The 21757-nt window shown below is 36.6% G+C and overlaps 3 protein-coding genes across 6 annotated transcripts; 2 read left to right on the top strand and 1 right to left on the bottom strand.

Moving 5' to 3' along the window:
- Positions 1–1238: 1238 nt before the first annotated feature.
- Positions 1239–11434, bottom strand: LOC119085327 (facilitated trehalose transporter Tret1-like). Its single transcript, XM_037195709.1, has 12 exons — positions 11202–11434; positions 3949–4088; positions 3849–3888; positions 3285–3480; positions 3080–3210; positions 2970–3000; positions 2744–2905; positions 2518–2674; positions 2246–2460; positions 1985–2185; positions 1428–1566; positions 1239–1352 (listed from the first exon to the last, which is right to left on the bottom strand). The coding sequence occupies exons 2-12, from the start codon at positions 3992–3994 to the stop codon at positions 1273–1275; spliced, it is 1398 nt and encodes a 465-aa protein (XP_037051604.1). The 5' UTR covers positions 3995–4088; positions 11202–11434; the 3' UTR covers positions 1239–1272.
- LOC119085332 (DNA damage-responsive transcriptional repressor RPH1-like) lies at positions 7455–20125 on the top strand. Of its 2 annotated transcripts, XM_037195716.1 has the most exons (3): positions 7455–7699; positions 7798–8196; positions 20088–20125. In XM_037195716.1, the coding sequence occupies exons 1-3, from the start codon at positions 7571–7573 to the stop codon at positions 20109–20111; spliced, it is 552 nt and encodes a 183-aa protein (XP_037051611.1). In that variant the 5' UTR covers positions 7455–7570; the 3' UTR covers positions 20112–20125. The 2 variants fall into 2 exon arrangements, with proteins under 2 accessions (XP_037051611.1, XP_037051610.1); XM_037195715.1 differs by lacking the exon at positions 20088–20125 and having other exon boundaries at positions 7798–8345.
- Positions 16022–18793, top strand: LOC119085321 (microprocessor complex subunit DGCR8). 3 transcript variants are annotated; one of them, XM_037195704.1, is made up of 8 exons: positions 16022–16172; positions 16335–16704; positions 16769–16906; positions 16986–17128; positions 17240–17526; positions 17598–17838; positions 17911–18372; positions 18441–18793. In XM_037195704.1, the coding sequence occupies exons 2-8, from the start codon at positions 16581–16583 to the stop codon at positions 18723–18725; spliced, it is 1680 nt and encodes a 559-aa protein (XP_037051599.1). In that variant the 5' UTR covers positions 16022–16172; positions 16335–16580; the 3' UTR covers positions 18726–18793. The 3 variants fall into 3 exon arrangements, with proteins under 3 accessions (XP_037051599.1, XP_037051598.1, XP_037051597.1); XM_037195703.1 differs by having other exon boundaries at positions 16330–16704; XM_037195702.1 differs by having other exon boundaries at positions 16296–16704.
- Positions 20126–21757: the final 1632 nt, after the last annotated feature.

Here is a 21757-nt window from a genome sequence, read left to right as displayed (position 1 = left end):
GTTTTTATTCGTTTTGTGTGAACAACTAAATGAAATTAGCTAAAGTGAAACCATTAAAGCATCAGAATCAATAGCAGGAATCCGTGAAGTGTGCATTTGTATTATGAAAGTTTATGTGTGACGAGAAATATGTGCAATTTATGGAAAAATTCGGTTGAAAACGGGCATTTTAAAAGTTGAAAAAACAATAATCCGAATTACTTTTTCAAAAATCAGAAACCATTATTGCATCCAGAAACGTGTAAATTAAGTGTGTAAATAAACCATAAGCCTCCTTGTGTTGTACCCTAAGAGAAATCACTGCAACTTTCAGACCCTTTTTTTCGGTTTTGTGCTATGAAAAAGGGGTGATTCCTCTTAAATTGGACAATAAATATTATGAACTCGTGTGCAAATGTCTATTTTGACGAGTTGGTGATTGTGATCCTAAGCTGAAGGCTTAGATTATTACATTGATGGTTTAAATGATCTAATAATTCCACGTACATGGTGTAACGAAGGCCACGACCTACTCCATACTCCTACTCCTACATATTTTTGTAATTTTTTTTGGAAATTTTTTCCAAAATTTCCAAAAAATTGCCAAAAATTTCCAAAAACTGCGAACGTCCAAAAACAAATTTCACCATTTCGAACGGTTTTGGCAACTGATGAATCATCCTTGCGTTTTAACTGACTCTCGATTATTTCAAATGAAGACGAGCATGAATCCTTGAGAGCCGGCTAAAACATAAGGCTAAGCTCCGGAGTTGCCAAAACAGTTCGAAATTATGGAAAAATTCGGTTTTTGGACGTTCGCAGTTTTTGGAAATTTTTGGCAATTTTTTGGAAATTTTCTAAAAGTAGGCCCTATTTGAAGACAAGCCCTATTCCTTCGTCGTGGAATATGTGTGGAACATGGAACAAATACAACGAAAGAAACAAACGAAACCCAGAAAAAAATTAAAACTTACGATGAGTCCCGTTTACGCTCCGTATCTGCCCGACTAATACCAATCGACAGGGAAGGAAAACGATTCATTTAAATTTTAACTTTGTCGATTCGTGATGCCGAGACGAGCTGAGTATGGTTAACGATTTTGATGGTCCACTCATTTCTAAACAAAACAAAGCAAATTCATCGAATTCTTCGTTCGTCCAATTCACCGTTCGCTTTCCGTTGAGTCCTGGTTTTGAATTTAAGTGACTGAAGTCTACACTTCAAGCGTATCGAAAGGTGAGTTATGTTAGAAGAGGACAAAATTTTTCGTTCATTTTAAGAAAATAATTTATTTAATTCGCTAACATTTTGGATATATCTTCGAAGCTTTTACCATTCGTTTCGGGTAAAATGACAATAACGAATATGGCACCTGTAACAGTTCAAAATGTTTATTTAAATGAGCCAAAAGGTGTTTTCAATTTTTTACTTCTGCTTTGCGGCTTACCTAGAAAGCAACAAATTGCGAAAAAGAAAATGCATCCGTGCATTCCAAACGAAATAACAACAAGCGGAAAACATTTTATCATCACAAATGCTATAATCCAAGCGAAACACAAGCAAACTGTTGCGCCAATAGATCGTATCTGCAAATAGTTTAAAATACAGTTAACGCCAAGCAAATTTGTAACGCAATTCGCTTCAGCTGTTTTTCAGCTGATCCAGTCATACAACCTTATTGTGCTTATACGGTTTTTGTTTATCTAGTGCTGAAATATCGCGACTTCGTCGCTCATTTCCAGTCCACTACTATAAGCAAAATGTTGTTCTAAACGTATGCTAAAGCGATTTTTTAGCGAATTCGATTCCAGAACCTCTCATTCGCTAAAAAAAACCTTTAGCATGCGTTAGGAAAAATACTATATTGACACGCGCCCATATGACTTTTAAACCTTTAAGGTAGTGGGGTTGTTTGAGTGGACCAGCTGCAAAACAGCTGAAGTGAATTGCGTCACAAATTTTTGTAGCGTTCAACTGTAACAAAGAACAATTTCGAATGCTCACTTTGTCTGGCATAATTTCGGATAGAATTACGTAAGGCAACGGTATAATACCACACGATGCTAGGAACAACATTGACGAAAAACTGGCTATTGCCACCCAAGAAAATGGTTGTACATAGTAGCCCAGAGAATTCAGGTACGTGTACGTTCCAAGTGCGACGAGCGATAAGCCGGCACCAATCGATGAGATAACTAATAGGAACTGAAATTCGGTTCGGTGTCCTTTAAGTGAAAATGTCAGTAAACAATGTGTTGGATATACCTTTCGTCCAGCTCTGTCCACTAGCTTTGTTGACACTAATGTTCCAAGTAGCTGAATGGCTCCACAAATAATAGCCGACAGATTTGGTGATATGTCTGATCCGGATTCGGCAAATATGGTCGCTGTATAGTTGATCATTGTGAAGCATCCACAAAATTCGTGCAACAGAATCAATGCGAATCCAATGACGAAAGCCTTTCGTGGCACCTTAGCCGCTAGAATGCGATTCAATTTTTGGTAGTCAGTTGAATTTCCATGTCATTCCAACTTACTGAAGTCTGTTAGCATTAACGGTATTTTCTCAATCTGCTGACCAGACTCTCCACCCATCTGACTTTTCAGCCTTTCCCATTCTTCGTGAAAATAGACAGGTGTCTGTTTCCCAGTTTCCTGAACATTTCTGTAGAAACGCAAGGATGACTCTGCGGCCTGGTGTCAATGAAAAACGAAAAAAATTAAATGAATTCTCATCCGTTCACTCAAACAAACAGAGCTTACCTCCTCCTTTCCCGATCTAATCAGAAATGGTGGAGTTTCCGGAAATACAATTGTTAACAGTAAAAACAATGTCGGTAATACAGCAAACACAGCTGGTACTAAACGAAAGCTGAGATAGTGTCCGGCTACAAAGCTCAACAGTATTCCGATGTTTGATGTGACCTACGAATTCATTTAAAGAAATCATTTTTGGACTCATTACTACCAAAGTCTTTTTAATGCAAACCATCAATAAAGAGCCTAAGGCACCTCTAATGCTATAACACAAAAATTGGGAAAATATCAATCGGGGTAATTATGATGGGTAGTACACTAAAATGTCTGGCCAACACGAACCTATTCTCTGATATTTCCGATACGAACAGTGGCACTAGAACAAATGAACCGCCATAAGCTAGTCCAGCCAGAAATCGGGATATGTATAAATATATGACATTCTCGGCGAAGTAAATAAGAACCCAGCTCAACTGTAAATACCAGGAAGAAATTTTCACATTGCGATTCTGAGTGTCGTTCGATTTTGTCTCGAACTCTTACGTACAATTGAAGGAATTCCTTGGCAACACAAAATATATTTTCTACCAAAAACATCGGCTAACAGGCCAAAGAGAATGGTTCCAACGAGACCACCAACACATAAGAGGGAAGCAACCCAGGACATTTCCGCTTTGGACAGTGCACCACTGCTCAGAGGCGTTAGTTCGTCGGATTGTAACAGCAGAAAACTGGATGATGGCCTTTGGAAAAAAAAATGTTTAAAAATTAGGCTTAGAGGTCCTTGTGGTTCTGCTACTGCACACATATCAAAGGGGGTCGTTGGCTTTGGGATCGTTCATAAATGACATTCCTTTTTTTTCAGTACTGTCATCCGAAGAAAATCACTAATAGTTCGACAAGTATGCATTTCTCTTCAATAGTAGACACACTTAGAAGGTGTATTTGGAGTACTCGTCCAGTTATCAGTAATTTAAATTTGATGACAGCACTGAAAATACTTGACATCATTTATGAACGATCCCAAAGCAATATCAAAAGAAAACTGCTACTAGCAGAATATTCAACCGACGCTTGAGTCAAAATTTTAATTACACTCCATCAAACTCACCATGCCGCTGATGTTCCATAGCACACAGAAATGATGTTAACTAGAAATTGAACCTTAACTTAGCCCTCGGTAAATCTAAAATTTTCTTATTGAAAATTACCAGTTATCGTTGCTAAATACTGATACTTTTTGCTGTTTTGAGCCATGCCTGGTGTTGCGTTGCTTGTCACTTTGATAGAATATATTATTGTTCCATGGTAATTAAGCGTTTCAGCGTTTATTGCGAGCTAACACCTGCAACTGTTAACAATTAGTCGTAACAATTTTCTTTTTTATAGCAATGGTTTTGCCGCAATTGAAATTACGCGAAATGTGCTGTATACGGTGAGTGTACGGTTGAACACAATTCTGTGATGGAATGTGTCATACGTACACTAATAGTAGTTGTACTTCATATGTAAACCTTGTATTAGATAAAGTCTTATACCGGTTCTAGTAGTGTAGTTTTGACTCAAGGATTGTCTTCCTAATGCGACCTAAGGCAATAAATTTGTATGACACACTCGTCTTGAATTTTTTTTAAAATAAATAGAATCAAAACTTTGCGATTCAGTCTTAACGGCTATTTGTTTCAGCAATAACTTTTAGCGACATTATTTATATCAAATAACTTAATTCCAGTCTGCTGCATTATCTTACTACAAACCGTTGTCACAACAGTCCTCAAAATGCAACTCAACGCACATCAAGCAAAAGTGATAATAGTCGACATTTGATAACCATTCAAAACCATTTGTGATAATTGAAAAGCTCGAAAAACGTGAAGCGATCGGTTTGACACAAGTGACCCGACTATTTTTGAACTTTTTTTTAGTGTTTTACAGTTGTATTTTGTTAAATTTTAGTACCCTATTTCGAGTGCTATTCAGGCTTGAAGTGCGTTGATTAAAACGACGATTAATCCGCAAATTAGGCTTATTAAAGCGATGGGCTCTTCGAGATAATTTTTTTTTAATGTGAAGAATAATTTCTAGTATTCCTATTTGTTAATGGCTCCCCCATTTTTTACCGTGTTAGGAACAAAATTTTATCTCCTTTATGCCGTTCAGACTCGCGGCCTAGCACAATAGTTCGATGCTAATGACACCTTTTTCTAAAATGGTTAGTATGTTTCACAAAAAAAAACGTCAATTTACGCACTAGTACCTGACCTGACACAATCAAGTCTGGTGCCTTTGCACACGACCAGAAGGATATGAACGTTGGAACTTTGGTAGCACAAAGCGTTACCGACAGAACCACCTTTTGATCCTCCAAGTTATATAATGGAGGTGAGTCCAAAAATAACAGCGCTGGCCCGCAACTTGACATGTACAACTTACAACTAACAACAACCACCGTCGCTCGACTTGTGGCCGGACTAGCTACTAAATTTGTCTCAATATAGTTGAACATAGTCTTCATTGAAATTACCTGTAATCAGAGGAACTGATTTACCTGAGTCAGTTGCATCTATTCATTCAAGTTAGTACCTTGTTTGCCCATTCGATTTGTCGTCATAATAAAATATGCAAAAAAGTGAAGATCGTAGCTATTGCTAGCATTGATTCCAATATTTAAACCATTCCATTCATCCATCCAAATTCATTGATATTCATGTACAGCTCGTAGAGGAAATTAACAGTTTTGATGTAGACTTGCTCTCAAATTCATTTTTGTATCTCTTATCCGCCAAAAAAGCTTCCAACAGTCCAAAGATCATTCTAGTCCAATCGGGGATCCACACAATGGATCCCCATCGTAAGTGGCAGTGGGGAGATGAACCAACTGCTCGAGCTCAATATAACTGGTAGTGCTTGAAATTTCGCCTATGCATTTTTGAGTGGGATACGGAGCAAAGCCAAGACGGGGCAACCATCTCTCGCAATCTTCAAACATAGCTTCCCGTGCATCAATGCATCACAATTTTTTACTTAAATAATCCTCAACTACGGTATCGCGATCTTCAAGTCTTTTATGAAGCCAGACAGAAAATTAGTCTACTGCGAAAGTCTCAAAACAAAGAGCCACTTCGTGCAAATTTCACTGTTAAGCAAGGCGCATCCGTCCAAAATACTTTCGAGACGGTTTAATTAATATTTACTGATAATTAGACGATTTTATTTTGATTTTAAATTTAGTTTGAAGGAGCAAAAATTTTCACGACCATCCACACTCACAGCCTACTCCATGCCTACTCAATTTACGCACTAGTGCGTAAATATATATATGAAGATCCATTTACGCACTAATATTGTTTTAGTTTCATCATCTGTACGATAAATTTACATTGTATCGCTACTAGGTCCCACCTGTTTCGTGGGTCAGATCTATTGACTGTAATTTCAACCAAAGAATATAATAATTTCTCTTTCATTCAAGGAAAATCTCACACTGCACGTTACATTCTTAGTTCAACCTGAAGAATTGCATTCTTCATTGTATTGAACAAAAATTTCGGAAATTGATTTAGTTATCTTGTTGACAATATAGAAGGTCATTTACGAACTTAAGATGTACTGATGATCGTATTTTCAAAGAAATAACTCGTTTATATCTTCCTCAAAATAAGCCAATATGACTGACTTTGGCCATGGCCCATTCGCGAATTTGAGTTCAAGAATTCAACTCTTATTGAAGAAAAAAAATCATGGTTTAGATCTACTCACGTTATCGTATTCACAAGATGCAAAGTGAATCTAACTCGGCTACCGCCCATACCAGCATCATTATTTCGAGCGATCCAAGTGATTGCACGATACTATCTTCTTATACTACTGGCAGCAAAGGTGATTCCTTTCTTCACAGTGGACAAAGAAAATTTGGTTGATCGAAAATAAGGCAGAGCACAATAGTAATAGTTCCACAGTCAATGTTATGCATATGGTTTCGAAAATGTAGATTTTTTGGGAAAATGTACAAAAGCGAAAGGTGAGCAAGAGTATCGGACCATTTGTCTAATTTTTTAGAACTGTCATAATACCGTAATTTGTCCTAAATTAATGTCTCTGGAAAAAAAATGGTGATTATTATAGATGCTGAAGAAGGATGGAGTGGCTGAATGAATTATCGAACATGCCTAATCTTCACGCAGCGTAAAGTATGGTTTCCACTCTACAAAAAGTAGGCCGTGAAAGAGCAAGCTGTCAAGAAAACAAAGCATAAATTGAAAAAAATTAATTTTAATTTTAATTTTCATCTAACCGAATTGGATGGAAAAGGATGGAAAAGTCTTTTTTCAAACATTGAGTGAATTCTCAATTCCACTACAATGTTTCATGTCGAACAAAATATCGAATCAAGTGGTTTCGCGGGTATATCCTACTAAACACTTTTATTGTTTACGTTTTTAATTGTTGATGTCTTTCGTACACCAACACATGCTTTCTCTTATTAGAATTCTGTCGCCAGAGTTGTATCTACGACGAAAATAAGAGAGATGGACTGTCCTACTACAATTTTTGTTGAGTTCCTATTAACATCGTATTTTATCGGTAAAATATTTGAGTGTAAAAAATACAATGTTCCATTGGCCTAAGCATGACAAGTAAACACTTTAATACAAATGTGATCTGGCTACGGCCCTTTCTTCTTCTATAGCTATTATTGTATTCGGTAACGAAATCAGAAAAGTGAATCGAAATTAGACAAGGCATGCATGCAGAGTGTGCGGGTCATTCGATAAGCAAATTTTATTTTAATTTCGAATCTCAGGAACGACATTATATTATCGCTGGCTGATAATGGCATTTACACTTGGGCCCAGCGTTACCGTTTTGTGGCAAAATTTGATCGCATTGAACTCAACGTTAGTACAGGAAAATGAGGAGCAAAGAGCTGAATTGTTGCGGACGAATGAACTGCTACAAAAGGTAAGCACATTTGCATATAAACATTTCGGTGCCTGAACGCCAAACAACAACAGACTGTTCCGATTCCACTGTTCACTGAATCCGAATACTTTTTCCAGGAGATGGAAAAATCAAAAATTCTGCAGGCGAATTATGCCATTCAGCAGCAGAAACTTGCCAACTTGTGTTCAAAAATGGTAGCAGTGAGACAGATAGTATCGTACGAACCGAATGTCGATCATACTACGAACGTCGCTGCATCGAATATTCCAGTTATAGTGAAAGTGGAGAGTGTTGAACCGGATTCAATGGCAACGGAAAATAATAACACGAATTCGGTGCCGCTCCGAATCAACGTATGCAATGAATGTGACAAGAAGTTCTGCTCAAGTTACTCATTGAAGAGACATATGGCGTTACATTTAAATCCAGAATACTCTTGCCCAAGATGCTGCCGCAAATTTTCCCGAAAAGATTACGTGAAAAGACACATCAAGCGAGATCACTGCACTGATGGAGTGCATGCTTCATCGCAATCGAATATTACAGCTAAAGGCGCCAGAACCACTCGTTCGAATCCAATTTTGTAAGAATTATTATTGAACTTGTAATGCATTCGGATGTAGTTACAAAGTTTGAATCGAGATTTAATATTTGATTTCTGAATTTTTTGCTGGTTTCATTAGTCTGAACAAATTTCGAAATATTGCAGTGTCATTCAATTTTCATGGCTTCGATAGTTTAGCGGGATGCAATTGTTCAATATAGCAGGTCATATGTTCGGAAAATTGATTTTATCAAACAACGCACTTCAAGCAAAGTGAGCATAGTGTTCACAGTTTTACACTGTAAAGTTTCAGATCCCTTAAAAAAAATACGATCAGTGCGTATCACTGAGCTGTCACTGACTTCCAGTGATTATTTTGAAGTAAGTACTTCCTCAGTTAGATCAGACTTTATCATTTATAAGGGATGATAGAAGCTGTCGATGGATCGCGAAATCGGTCGTAATAATTTGTAATACGAACGATCAAAAATCAGAGACAATATTTGGAGGCAGATGAATTGTTTTCGTTAGGCTCTTATCATTGAAGCATCCAAAAATGACGTTTGTCAATTCAGTGTTAATGTTAGGAGCAGTGCTATGCTAAAATTCGTTGAAAGCTTTCCTAAATTCCAATCGAAATTTCAACGTAGAATATGTTACGAGAGTAGTATGCATGCGAACAGTTTTAACGCGCTGATGAGATGAGGCGACATAACTACACGGTCAATATCGTCAGGAACGATAGTATCGTTTTTTGGACGGTAGTATCGTCTAAAAAACTATAATATCGTTTTTTAGACGATACTATCGTCCAAAAAAACGATATTATCGTCCAAAAATTTTTCATCCTGGACGATAATATCGTCTAAAATTATAAATTCTAAAATATTTTCAGGTCGATATTATCGTTTTCTGGACGATATTATCGTTTAAAAAAACGATAATATCGTTTATAAACGATACTATCGTTTTTTGGACGATACTATCGTTTTTTTAGATGAAAATATCCGCTGGACGATATTATCGTTATTTTCTTTTTCTAAACAATTTTATCATTATTTTGGACGATATTATCGTCCTGGGCGATAATTTGTGGGACGATAATATCGTTCTGGACGATAGTATCGTCAAGAACGATAATATCATTTTTAATTTATTAATTTTTTTAAATTTGAGACGATAATATCGTCCAGGATGATAATGTCGTTTTTAATTTATTTAAAATAAAAATTCTAGACGATAATATCGTCCTGGGCGATATTATCGTTCTGGATGGTTGTTGAAGACGAAACACAAAATCTTGTAGATAAACACCTTTTTATAGACGGCAAATATATATTAAAAATTGGTTCATTTGGTTCTGTAAATTTAAATTTTATAATAGAAAAATTACACAGACTAATTATGAGACGATGCGAGAAAAAAAAATTAACTCCTAAGTTCCGACACCGTTCCGGCGCCCGGCTCGCATTGCGGCCCTCCGTCTAAAAAACGATAATATCGTTCCTGACGATATTGACGGTGTGGAAATGTCCCGCCACCCGCTGATGGCGCTGATTATGTTCTAAATTTACATTCATGTTAGCTGTATGCACAGATTGTCCGAAAAAGTAATTTCAGAATGCAAAATTCGTTAATTTTGTCAAATTTTTTAGCGTGCTCGAACTACAAATATACTTCCTCATTCAAAAAACGGGCCTCAACCTGTTTCAGTCAGCTGGCAACACAAATTTGTATATGTTTGTTCCAAGTAGCTGTAAACGCGAATTTCCATTGGCCGAACGAACACGATTTCATTCATAGAGATCGGTTTTCACATAAATATTGATAAGGTTATGTCTCTATGGATGAAATTTGATAGTGATTTGACAATTCGTATGTCCTTGGAACAAACCTCTATACAGAAAATATGATTCGTATTCAATCGCATATGTATTCGCCTTTATAGCAGCCGTATGGAAACAGCTGATACAATTTGATATCTCGGTTTCTATAAAAATAAAATCGATTTTTAATCACATTTACGCAATATAGATCATCTTCAAGACACGGTACTTTCAGACTTAACCTCACTTAAGTTCGGAAAATGTTTCGTTCATTTGTATGAGATTGTTTTAACGTGGATGCCTTTCTTAACCTGGATGGCATTTCTTAACATGTATGGCATTTCAAACGGCCTTGAAGATGATGTATATACCAATACGATCGGCCGCTTCTTCAAAAAGTTACAAAATCAAATTGAATAAGAGGGAACCAACATCCACATACCCAATTCGGTTGAATCGGAACATTCACCGTTTATAAATCAAATTCAATCGAATTACTTCTAATCAATAAAAGTGTAAGTCAGGTGTGGTCTATCGTCCACCCGGTAGACATAAAAATTTGATTCAAACGCACTCATTTTCATATTATTTTGACATAAATTATGAATACGTTTTAAGATAAATTGGCTGATCGGCCATACCTGTTGTGTACTTTCATTGCTATTGATAGGACTTCATTACATGTGGTGGTATCGGTTGATTCTACGAAGCGCGAAATATCCTAGTTCACAAACTGAAAATTTTCGAGCAGCGGTACATTGGACAATTCTCATCTTCACCTAAAGATCTGTGTTAACCTTGAACTTGAATGTCTGCTCTGCACAATTTATTCTAATCGCTTACATGCTTATAAAGCACAAAGTCTCCAAGATCAAAAATTCTAGAAATTATTTGATTTTTATTTACAACAAATCAGAAAGACGAACAGGAAAGAAACGCGGCAATGCGGAAGTGTTCACAGACCTTGATCTTGATATTCAAAAAGGTCATTAACGGGCTTGTTCATCCTGTGAAATGTGAAGAATTAAGTAGTTTCAGAGTAGTTTAAAAGCGAAAACTTAGAAGGGGTCAGAAATTTGACTTAGCTCAACTTTGCACAAGCACACACTGGTGTTAATTAATTACTAAAATTTGATTGCAAATTACTCACCTAATTCGTTTCGAATTGATATGTATACGTGTTTTTAGTCTTCGTAAGTATCACAGTTCATTTAGGTAACATATTCGGGAACATCACAATTTCGTGCAAATTTAAATTAAAAATTAAGAAAATTCCCGTCATTCTTCATCGTTCAACATTCACACAACACACAAAAACAGTAGGACGACAACCGACTAACTATACACTAAAACAACGCATGTGTCTCGCTACCGAATTGAAACTGAAAGCGAGTATATTCTGTTTCCATCATAATGCAGTTGTTTTCCTTTCCGCGGAATATACCTGCATGAAATCTGTATGTAGTTGGTTCGAATATGTGATTCATATAGAACTAGAACACGAGTATACAACTTGCATCGGTCTGTTTGGCTTCGGGGACGGAATGACACTGGTTAAATAGTACTAATTTGTAGGAGTTGTTTATTGATTGGACAAATGGTGAAAGGAAGGACCATAAAATGATTGGGAAATCTTTCTTTGGCAGCAAAATTATTCTTTTTTTGCAGCAAATTTATTGCTATTGTGACCAAATTTATTTTTTTGAAGCAGCAAATTTAATCTAATTTTGTCAGCACATTCATTTTTTTGCAATCTGCAAAATTAAATATTTTTTTAGCTATTTTTTAGCATCAAATCTATTTATTTTTATCAGCAAAATTAATATTTTTGTCAATAAATTTATTTATTCGTCATCAGCAAAATTAATTGTTTATTTTAGCAATTTTTTAGCAGAAAATCTATTGATTCCCAACAGCAAATTTATTTATTAAAATTCGCAAATTTCATATTTTTCTGCATGCAAATTGTCAAGAGGAAAATTAATTATCTTTTAGTTATTTTGTAAGGTTAGTCCTAGTTAATTAATTCCTAGCAGAAAATTTATTTACTTCAATTTTCGATTGGAACAATTATATTACTTTCATCTCATTTCAGCTCAATTCCTAACTTTCTTATCGCTGTTAAGGCGTTTTGTTGGTTCCTAGGGAATTCATCTTTTTACGAAATATAATGTAAAGGAGTTGAGTTCGTCCCTACAGAATTCGTCTTTTTACGAAATGAATACCAATTTTCATTGAACCTAAAAAGGTTATGCGAGCCGGGCGCCGGAACAGTGTCGGTAACGTAGGAGTTAATTTTTTTTTCTCTCGCATCGTCTAATAATTAGTCTGTTTGAACGATTTCGACGACATTTTGGACGGTTTAGAAATTGTTTATACGGTTTCCAGATTTGGAAAGTATTATTTATGAGACTTTTCCTTTTACTAAAGGTCTGTGAGTTACTGACTTACGGACTCCACTAGAGATTGTTCCTTTTATGAAATGTCTGTAAGCGATTGACTAATGGACTACACTAAAGATTGTTACTTTTACGAAACTTGAAACTTGTTTTTTTCTTTTATCGTTGTTACGAAATTATTTTGAATATTTTCTAAGGATGCCAATAAATTCGCTTTCTTTCAATAAATGACCAATACAGTAATAAATGTTCAACAGAAAATCCGTATTCTTTCAATTAAAATGCTAGAAATAGGTCATGAGATGGAAAAGGATGTGAACAACTCATTCTGTTCAACATTTCCAGGCGCAATAATGAGATGGAGTTCGGACGTCCAGGTTGCAAATGATGACATTAGTCCCAGAGATCCAAACGATTCAGCTGACAAAAAAGCAATAGAGGGATTCTTTTGAAAATCCACCTATCAAAATCGGACCCATTTCGTCTGGGATATATACATGGTTTGATAGGTCTTTGCCAGTAGACCTCAAAACAGGCCTCACACAGTCTCGAGCCACACCTGGTTGCTGGTGGAAGATCTCCGAAGTTGGAAAAATAGTGTTTTTTATTCGAATTTTTTGGCCGTTATAAATAATCGTTCCGGGTGAGAGTGGGCTCGTTGGAAAGCTGAGCTTAAGTACTTTCGGGTCATGCATAGTTTGACTAGATTCATTGATTTATGTTTCCAAAAATTTGCAAGAAAAATGTTCAAAATCTGTTTGAACTTTAGAAAGGTCTGGGCTGGTACTGATGACGCTTAATGTGAACCTAATATGCTAGTCGTAACATAGCTTACGTAGCTTTCCGTTTGTACCTCATTTCCAGTGCTGGTGATTGCCGACATAACAGAATTTTATGTTAGTACAACCGCTACTCGTAAAACTCGCCAGTAATCACCAGCACTGCAAATGAGGTATCGATGAAAAGCTTAGACAATGCGTGTTACGACTAGCATGTTAGGTTCACATTAAGCGTCATTAGTACCAGCCCAGACCTGTCTAAAGTTCACACATATTTAGAAAATTTTTATTGCAAATTTTTGGAAACATATATCAATGAATCTAATCAAACTAGGCATGACCCGAAAGTACTTAAGCTCAGCTTTCTAACGAGCCCACTCTCACCGAAACGATCATTTATAACGTCCAAAAACTTCGGAGATCTTCCACCAGCAACCAGGTGTGGCTCGAGACTGTGTGAGGCCTGTTTTGAGGTCTACTGGCAAAGACCTATCAAACCATGTACATATCCATCCCAGACGAAATGGGTCCGATTTTGATAGGTGGATTTTCAAAAGAATCCCGCATAGCTTTGCTGATCGAGGTATTAATTTTGCTGTTCGAAGGTAGTAAAATTGCATATCACAAAACAATAAATTTGGGCATGTAATTAAAGTGATAGCTATTTAATAAGAAATGATCACAAGAAAATAGGAAATGATCACTAGAAAAAGAGAAATGATCACAATTTTTTTATGATAGCAATAAAAATAGAATTTGATCACCAAAAAATAAGAATTTGATCACTAAATATATGCAATTTTACCACTAACATATGATCGTCTCGAAATAAGAAATGATCTACAATTATACGAATTTGATTACAAAAAATAAAGAAATGATCGTGCAAAATAAAAAGTTTGATTGCAAGAAATAAGGATATGCTATCTATTATTCTGTTTGATTATTAGACGATGCAAGAGAAAAAAAAATTAACACCTAAGTTACCAACACCGTTCCGGCGCCCGGCTCGCATTGCGGCCCTCCGCTTCGCTACGGGGCAATGGGCCGGATCGCTCGGCGTGTTAAAACGCTTTTTATGTGCAATGAATTACACAGACTAATTATTAGACGATGCGAGAGAGAAAAAATTAACACCTAAGTTACCAACACCGTTCCGGCGCCCGGCTCGCATTGCGGCCCTCCGCTTCGCTACGGGGCAATGGGCCGGATCGCTCGGCGTGTTAAAACGCTTTTTATGTGCAATGAATTACACAGACTAATTATTAGACGATGCGAGAGAGAAAAAATTAACACCTAAGTTACCAACACCGTTCCGGCGCCCGGCTCGCATTGCGGCCCTCCGCTTCGCTACGGGGCAATGGGCCGGATCGCTCGGCGTGTTAAAACGCTTTTTATGTGCAATGAATTACACAGACTAATTATTAGACGATGCGAGAGAGAAAAAATTAACACCTAAGTTACCAACACCGTTCCGGCGCCCGGCTCGCATTGCGGCCCTCCGCTTCGCTCCGGGGCAATGGGCCGGATCGCTCGGCGTGTTAAAACGCTTTTTATGTGTATTCGTTCGGACTTTTAGTGATCAAATTCTTTATTTTTAGTGATCAAATTCTTTATTTTTAGTGATCACATTTGATTTAGCGGGTGGTAGGTACTACTTGTGATCACTTCTTATTTTAGGTTGATAGAATCTTATTTCGTAGTGTTATATTTGAAAAACTGGTTGTGATCACATTCTTATTTTCCTGCAATCATTTTAATTTTCAAGTGATCAATTCTTATTTTAGATTTATCGCTTTTATTTCTTCCCATAAATTTGCTGCTAAGTATTTGCTGCAAAAGTATTATTTTTGCTGCTTAAAGTCAGTAATATTGCTGCTCAGAAAGCAATAGATATGCTGTTCGAGCACTAATAAATTTGCTGAAAATAAAATTAATTTTGCTGAAACAAAACACTAAATTTGCTTACAAAAAACATTTAATCTGCTGATAAAAAAAATAATTTTGCTGATAAAAAGAATAAATTAGCTGATAAAATAAATAATTTTGCTACTAAAAGTATAAATTTGCTGACAAAAAAATAGATGCCTAAAATGATTTAGGGAAAACGTTAACTTTTTAATGCAATATGTCAGTGAACAAATTAGGTTTCAGAGCTCTAGGAATGAACAACACATCCGTTAAATACTCCAAAGGTTTTCTCTATCTATCGCTAGTAGTACAATGTCGAAGAAAGACTAATATTACGCATAAATGTCTACCGTCGATATTGATACCCTATTTCACCTCACGGCAGCCTAGATACCTGATACACCAATAACTGTCCCTTTACTTTTTCATACTTTCTTGTGAAGCGGCTGCATTGGGTCCAACGGATGATTGTTTTGTATTCTGCATACCGAGACCTACCCAACACAGTTTGGCAACATTAGTGCACTTATTCCAAAAGTTTCAAATTGTTGCCTAGTGTAATGGGTGTCGGAGAATCTAGTCCTCGATACTCGAAGCAAAAACATCACTCTTTCGAAATCTCGCACACATTTAATGTAACGAAAAATCGAGTGCTAGTTCAGCTTTTACTTAGTTAAAAAGTGCTTTGTTTTAGCACCGTGTTCCAGACGAAAAATCCAATTCAGTGTTCCAATCAAATTTTGTTCAGCATTTTTAAGTCAGTTGGTGGAAATTATTGAAAATTTGAATATTTTGCGCTCACGTGACACGTCAAGAGTGTCAATCGAATAGTAACAATTTTCGCCGCTAGCGCTATTGATGCTAATGTAAAACGTCAAAGCCATCAAAGCATCAAAAATTTCGAGGCGGACGTGTTGTACACATTATTGAAGTGGCTGGTTTTATTTATCAAATAAAAATCGTCCGCAATTCCATTAAATTATAATCATACTAGCCACTAAAGCCGCCGAATCAGATTAGTCTAACTGGAAAGTAATAAAACGAGCGACTGAAGTCCTTTTGCTTTGGACTCTTTTTTGGCATAATCTTAAAGAGTTCATTTCAAGAGCAACTTCGACACTAATTTCCACATTAAATTTTATTGATTTTTAAAAGTCGATTTTTCCAATTTTCACAAATTTTGACGAAGCAAAGAAAAATCTCCGGTTTCAATACACGCAAAAATGGTTTCAATACTTTGGCCAATGGAAGGCATTTCAATTTTTATTAATATTTAAATGAGTTGGAACCTAAGAACATTGGCTATGGTATGGAACTTGTAGCGACTTAGGCATAATTTGTTATTGTGGTGCTGAATCTTTTAACTATAAACACATACGGTATCGCTGCCGGACGTTCACTTTAACGTAGAATAATTTATTGATCAAATTAAACGCGAAAATGTCGGAAGGAGAGTGCCCCATGTCGAAGCGAATGAAACTCGATTCGGATGCGGATGAGAGTAATTTGGCACATTTCGATGTTATTGACGAGGTTCAAGGTGACGGCAGTGGATCCGAAGGAGGTAGGTGTAATGAATTAACGGAATCAGAACATTTTGGTGTAATTTTCCCATTGTTTACATTTAGGGTTTGACGATGACTCCAGCGATACGGATTTGAATGATAACGATATTGAGAACATGCTGAACGAGGGTTTGCCAGAGGAACTGAAGAACAAAAAAGTGGAAGCGCAGTACGATGAGAAATTTAAAATCGTTTTAGAAGGTGAGGAATGGTTGCGATTGGTGTCATGGTGACGAGACTGATGAAAGAATTTTCGTTTTCCATTCGGTTTTCTTGGTAGAAAAGGGACAGAATCATTTCGAAGTTTTGCCGGAAGGATGGGTGAAAGTCACGCACAATAGTGGAATTCCGTTGTATCTACATACGCAGGCTCGTGTCTGTACCGTATCTCGTCCGTATTTTCTCGGTCCTGGCAGTGTTCGGGTATGTAAAAGAAGGAAAAAAAATCTCGAAATAATTGGCCACTTGCACCGATTACGAGATTCTCGACTTCCTCGTACCAACTTTCTCCAATTCATTCAATTCTATCAACAGAAACACCAAATTCCAATCACGGCGATACCGTGCCTTAGCTACAAAAAAGCCTTAGAGAAGGAAGAACAATTAGCGGAGAATAATGACACCGTTGAGACTGCAGTCAATGGAATTGATGATTCGAATGTGGACGGCGAAAATTCTGACGAACCGAAACCAATAACAACCAATGCCGTCATCGAAACGGTGAAAGAGAATCTGGAAAAGCAATCGTTGTCAGCCGAACAGATCACGGAATATTGCAAGAAACTGTTCCATTTCAAGGAGATTCGTGTGATGCGCTTTAAGTAAATCCTTACAAATCACTAAAAACTGCCATTACCGTGTCCGATCCGGTTACTCAAATTTTTATTTTCAGATCGTGGCATGCTCGCCGGAAATTCACGAAAAATAAAAAACACATCAAGAATTTACAGCGACCATCACTGCCCGAGGGGACCAAATTAATTTCCTTTCCCATACACAACACCGACGGTCAGAATCAGAGTTCTCGTCACGGTCGCGAATGGATCATGAATCCGAATGGTAAAAGTTTTGTCTGTATTCTGCATGAATATGTCCAGCATGCGTTGAAAAAGCAACCGACCTATGAATTTAAGGTATGTCCATTGAACCCTGTCCGGAGGGGGAACGACAACCGAACATTTCAATGATCAAAATTCGAATTCCAGGAAATGGAAAACGCGGCTACACCATATTCAGCCACAGTTTCGATAAACAATTTAAAATATGGCACCGGTTACGGCACCAGCAAAAAGCAGGCGAAAAGTGAAGCGGCTCGCGAAACCTTAGAAGTATTAATACCGGAAATGCGTGACAAAATCACCGGCGACAATAAAAATCCGAATAAGCAAAAGTTATACAAAGACCTGTCGGTGTTCGACGAGATTCGCATCGAAGATCCTAGAGTTACCGAATTCTGTGCCAAGACCACGGAACCGTTGCCACATTCGATTCTCCTGACATGTCTTCAGCGGAATTTCGGTTTGGCAGACATTAAAATTGACTACCAAGTCAACACGACGAAGCACAAGAAAAACGAGTTCAAAATGACAGTCGGCAAGCATACAGTGAATGTGGTGTGCAAGAACAAGAGGGACGGAAAGCATCAAGCGTCTCAGGCTATCTTACAGGTAAGACAATGGAGAACCACGATGATTGCTTCTATCACGAAAACTAAATTTCCGATTTGTCGTTTCAGCTTCTCCACCCGCATATTAAAACCTGGGGCTCGTTACTGCGACTGTACGGCAATCACTCGGTGAAAAGCTTTAAAGAAAAGAAACAAGAGGAACAAGAGATAACGGTTCTGCAGAGCAAGGCGGCCATCAATCAACCGAACTATGCGATCCTGGAAAAGCTCCAACTAGAAATGTCCAAAGTGAAAGACTGTCGTGACGCAATCAAGCCGATTGGAACGTTTGTGCCGTCGCTGGAAGATCTGCCAATTGCTTCCGGTTCGACTTTAAATAATGTTTTATTGTAACAACGTCACTCTCTTTTATGTACTTTTAATTGATTTTTAAGACCGTAAATTATACTCTTCACATGGTGCTTGAACGGCTTTTATTGGAGTTTGTCGTCTGGCTTGCATATACCAGTGCGTCGACTATAAAAATTCTAACTTTCTTTAGAAGTGGCAACATTATTGTTTAAGCATGACCACTAGTCTCTTATATATCTCATTCGTTGCTGATGGTCCAAACACAGTAGTAAACTCAAAAGGCGTGACATCCTAAGCAGCTAAAGCTGCTTAACCATCATCCTAGTTTTTCTTCATGAGATAGATAAATCGTTTGTGAAAAATTTTTATGCAGACATTACTTGCTAAGAAAATTTTGGAATTATCCGAGCCTGAATATCATGACAAGAATTTCGATTTGCTAAAAACGACGTTAAGAGAAAATTTGTATCCGGTCAAACTAATAGAAGAGTTAGTCAAGTCTGTACGAGATAAGTTTGCTGCTCATACTATTGACAAATTGGATCGAAAAGAGAAATTACCAATTGTTGCTATACCTTATGTTAAAGGCCTTTTCGAAAAGCTGAAATCGATCTGCAAAGATGACTTATTGTTAGTTGGCAAAAGTAACAACAATTTGAAGATGTCCTTGTTTAGCAAGCTTAAAGACAGCACTCCGAAACTGTTGCAATCCGAATTGATTTACCGTATTCCATGTACTTGTGGTTTCAACTATACCGGGACCACTAAACAGTATTTGAAAGAACGTATTTATCAACACAAATATAATATCAGCATTAAGAACAAAGGACATAGTGCGTTGTGTGAACATGCTATTGAATGTAATCATACTCCGCTTTGGAATCGTGCAAAAATTGTTCATCGAGAGAGTAACAAGAAGAAAAGAGAAGTGCTGGAGATGATTGCCATAAAGAGAACGAAGAATTGTCTTAACAAACAAACGGACTCTATAATGTTGTCTGCAACGTATAACAACATTATCGGTGTGTGATGCGTTTTGTTGAATGACGATTTTGTAATTTTCTGTTGCTGTGTTGATGTTTTCTAATTGCTTGGACTTTATATGATTTTAGATTGTCATTTAGTCGTTTAACTATAGTCGTTTGACTGTTTTCGGTCTCTTTTTGATAAGAGAAGATTTCGTTTTGACCACCGATGTTATGTAAGATTGTCGATTTACCGAATTTGATTTTTATTTAGTTCTAATGTAAAGGAATTTGTCAATTTATTTTAGAATTGGAGATACTGTGACGATAATGTAATTTACTTTAGAATTTGATTTTTGACTTTGAGGTAATTTTTTCATTTAAACAAAAGTTGTATTGTGTCCAGTGCGCTGATATTTTTTGATGAATTTTGTTACAGCCACTGATGATGACTTCGATTTGAAGTCGAAATATTTGGCAAATTAAAAGAATAAACTGAGCTCCATAATTTAGAGTACTAACCATTAACGACTTTTTACATCATGAACATTGAAAATGATTCTTAATTTCAAAAATTGACTGAAAATTCTAAATCTTTAAAAAATTGGTTCAAGAAGTTTTACATTTATAGCCTATGCGATTCATTCGCCATGTAACGGGGTAACGTGGCCATTTAATTAAGATCCGTTCGAACGTCGCAAAAGATTATTTAAAATTTAGGTCAATCCACGAAACCATCATCTATTCGTTCCAGATTTTTAAAGGTAAAACTGCTTTCCTATAACAATTTGTAAAAGGATGAATTCAGTTGAACCGAAGCAAATATTTCACTTTAAAATTATTGAAAGTGTAGTAAAATAGATGGTGTCAAACAATTTACAATCGTCACAGCGATCCCACGTCATCGATGTACAGCAAATTACCGTAAAAATTTTAATTTTTTTTTACATAGACTTAAAAATTTGCAATGTTAATTTTGTGTATGTGAACTTAAACATATTGAATGGCAAAATAGTACAACAATCAGTCAGTATCCCGTTGCATGTGAAGTTATGAACTTTTTCGAATTTAAGCGCTCACAAATATGAACGATTTTTTACACCTCTTGATCTAGTACGTTCAGTACTGCCATTTTGACGTATTGAAAAAGCGAAATCAAAAATGTTTACAAAATCGTTCGTTGTATTGATGGAATTTTGTAAGAGTTGAAATCAAAACTCGAATATTTTAATATAAAATATTTAGTGTTTGATGACGAAATGTTGTGGAATCGATAGGCCTTATCTTTTCGCAGGTAATTTAATTCATAAACATGCATCGAAACATGCACTGATCCAAATTTTCGAATTCTTTTAGCAAAATGATTCAGCACCAACTGCTTACATTAGAGATCAGATTATTGCCTGTCCAAACTTTGGGAAATAGATTTTTGGGCTTGTTTTTTAAATTTTTTACCAAAGTGAAACACTCCTCTCATCGTTCCGCATTCAGTCAGTCAAGGGACCTGACCCGCCAAAAAGGTGGGACCTAGTTTAAAGTACGAAAATGTACAATCAGGGTGGATCGGTTTGAATCGTTTGAATATCAGTTATAATCGTATAGTAGGGGATCACATCATTGGTAATAATAATTATAATATCGATTAAATGTCACAAAGTTAATGCACATTTAATATGTACATTTCGTTGGAAATTGTCCAATGGACAAATTGTTAACTTGACATGCTACATATTATCAATGGTAATCTGAAACAACCACAATTACTACATAATTCGACAAATGTTCAACAAAATTTACGGTGACGCAACATACTTTTCGGGTTACGTATTACAAATACATAGTCATGAATGGCCACAACATTTTATATCTAAACAGACTTCGGTGCGTCTTGAACAGGATGCAAAAATCTACATTGTTGTTGCCAATCAGTTCCGTATCAGTTCGATTGACCTTTTGCGTGCTCGGTTAAACAACCTCACAAGCCAAGCTTTCACCTAATTTCTGTACGCATTCTTTTACCGCCCGAAAGCCCTTACTTTCTCTTGTTTTGTATTGCGGACCGGATTGAATGAGCGAATGTAACTGCTGACTACAGCGTTCAGTCAACAT

Source organism: Bradysia coprophila, unplaced genomic scaffold (genome assembly GCF_014529535.1).
Source record: "Bradysia coprophila strain Holo2 unplaced genomic scaffold, BU_Bcop_v1 contig_94, whole genome shotgun sequence".
NCBI classification, from domain to species: domain Eukaryota; kingdom Metazoa; phylum Arthropoda; class Insecta; order Diptera; family Sciaridae; genus Bradysia; species Bradysia coprophila.
Note: the sequence above shows the minus strand (reverse complement) of the source record. Positions and strands in the feature narration are given on the sequence as shown.

What these genes read in the sequence shown, in the direction of transcription:
- LOC119085321 (XM_037195704.1), top strand. Translation starts at nt 16,581, where the DNA reads ATGTCGGAAGGAGAGTGCCCCATGTCGAAGCGAATGAAACTCGATTCG. An exon ending in TCGGTCCTGGCAGTGTTCGG is followed by an intron (nt 17,129 to 17,239) that starts GTATGTAAAAGA and finishes TTCTATCAACAG; the next exon opens with AAACACCAAATTCCAATCAC. An exon ending in ATTCGTGTGATGCGCTTTAA is followed by an intron (nt 17,527 to 17,597) that starts GTAAATCCTTAC and finishes TTTTATTTTCAG; the next exon opens with ATCGTGGCATGCTCGCCGGA.
- LOC119085332 (XM_037195715.1), top strand. Translation starts at nt 7,571, where the DNA reads ATGGCATTTACACTTGGGCCCAGCGTTACCGTTTTGTGGCAAAATTTG. An exon ending in CGAATGAACTGCTACAAAAG is followed by an intron (nt 7,700 to 7,797) that starts GTAAGCACATTT and finishes TACTTTTTCCAG; the next exon opens with GAGATGGAAAAATCAAAAAT.
- LOC119085327 (XM_037195709.1), bottom strand. Translation starts at nt 3,994, where the DNA reads ATGGCTCAAAACAGCAAAAAGTATCAGTATTTAGCAACGATAACTG. An exon ending in TATGGAACATCAGCGGCATG is followed by an intron (nt 3,481 to 3,848) that starts GTGAGTTTGATG and finishes TTTTTTCCAAAG; the next exon opens with GCCATCATCCAGTTTTCTGC. An exon ending in GCCAAGGAATTCCTTCAATT is followed by an intron (nt 3,211 to 3,284) that starts GTACGTAAGAGT and finishes TGGTATTTACAG; the next exon opens with TTGAGCTGGGTTCTTATTTA.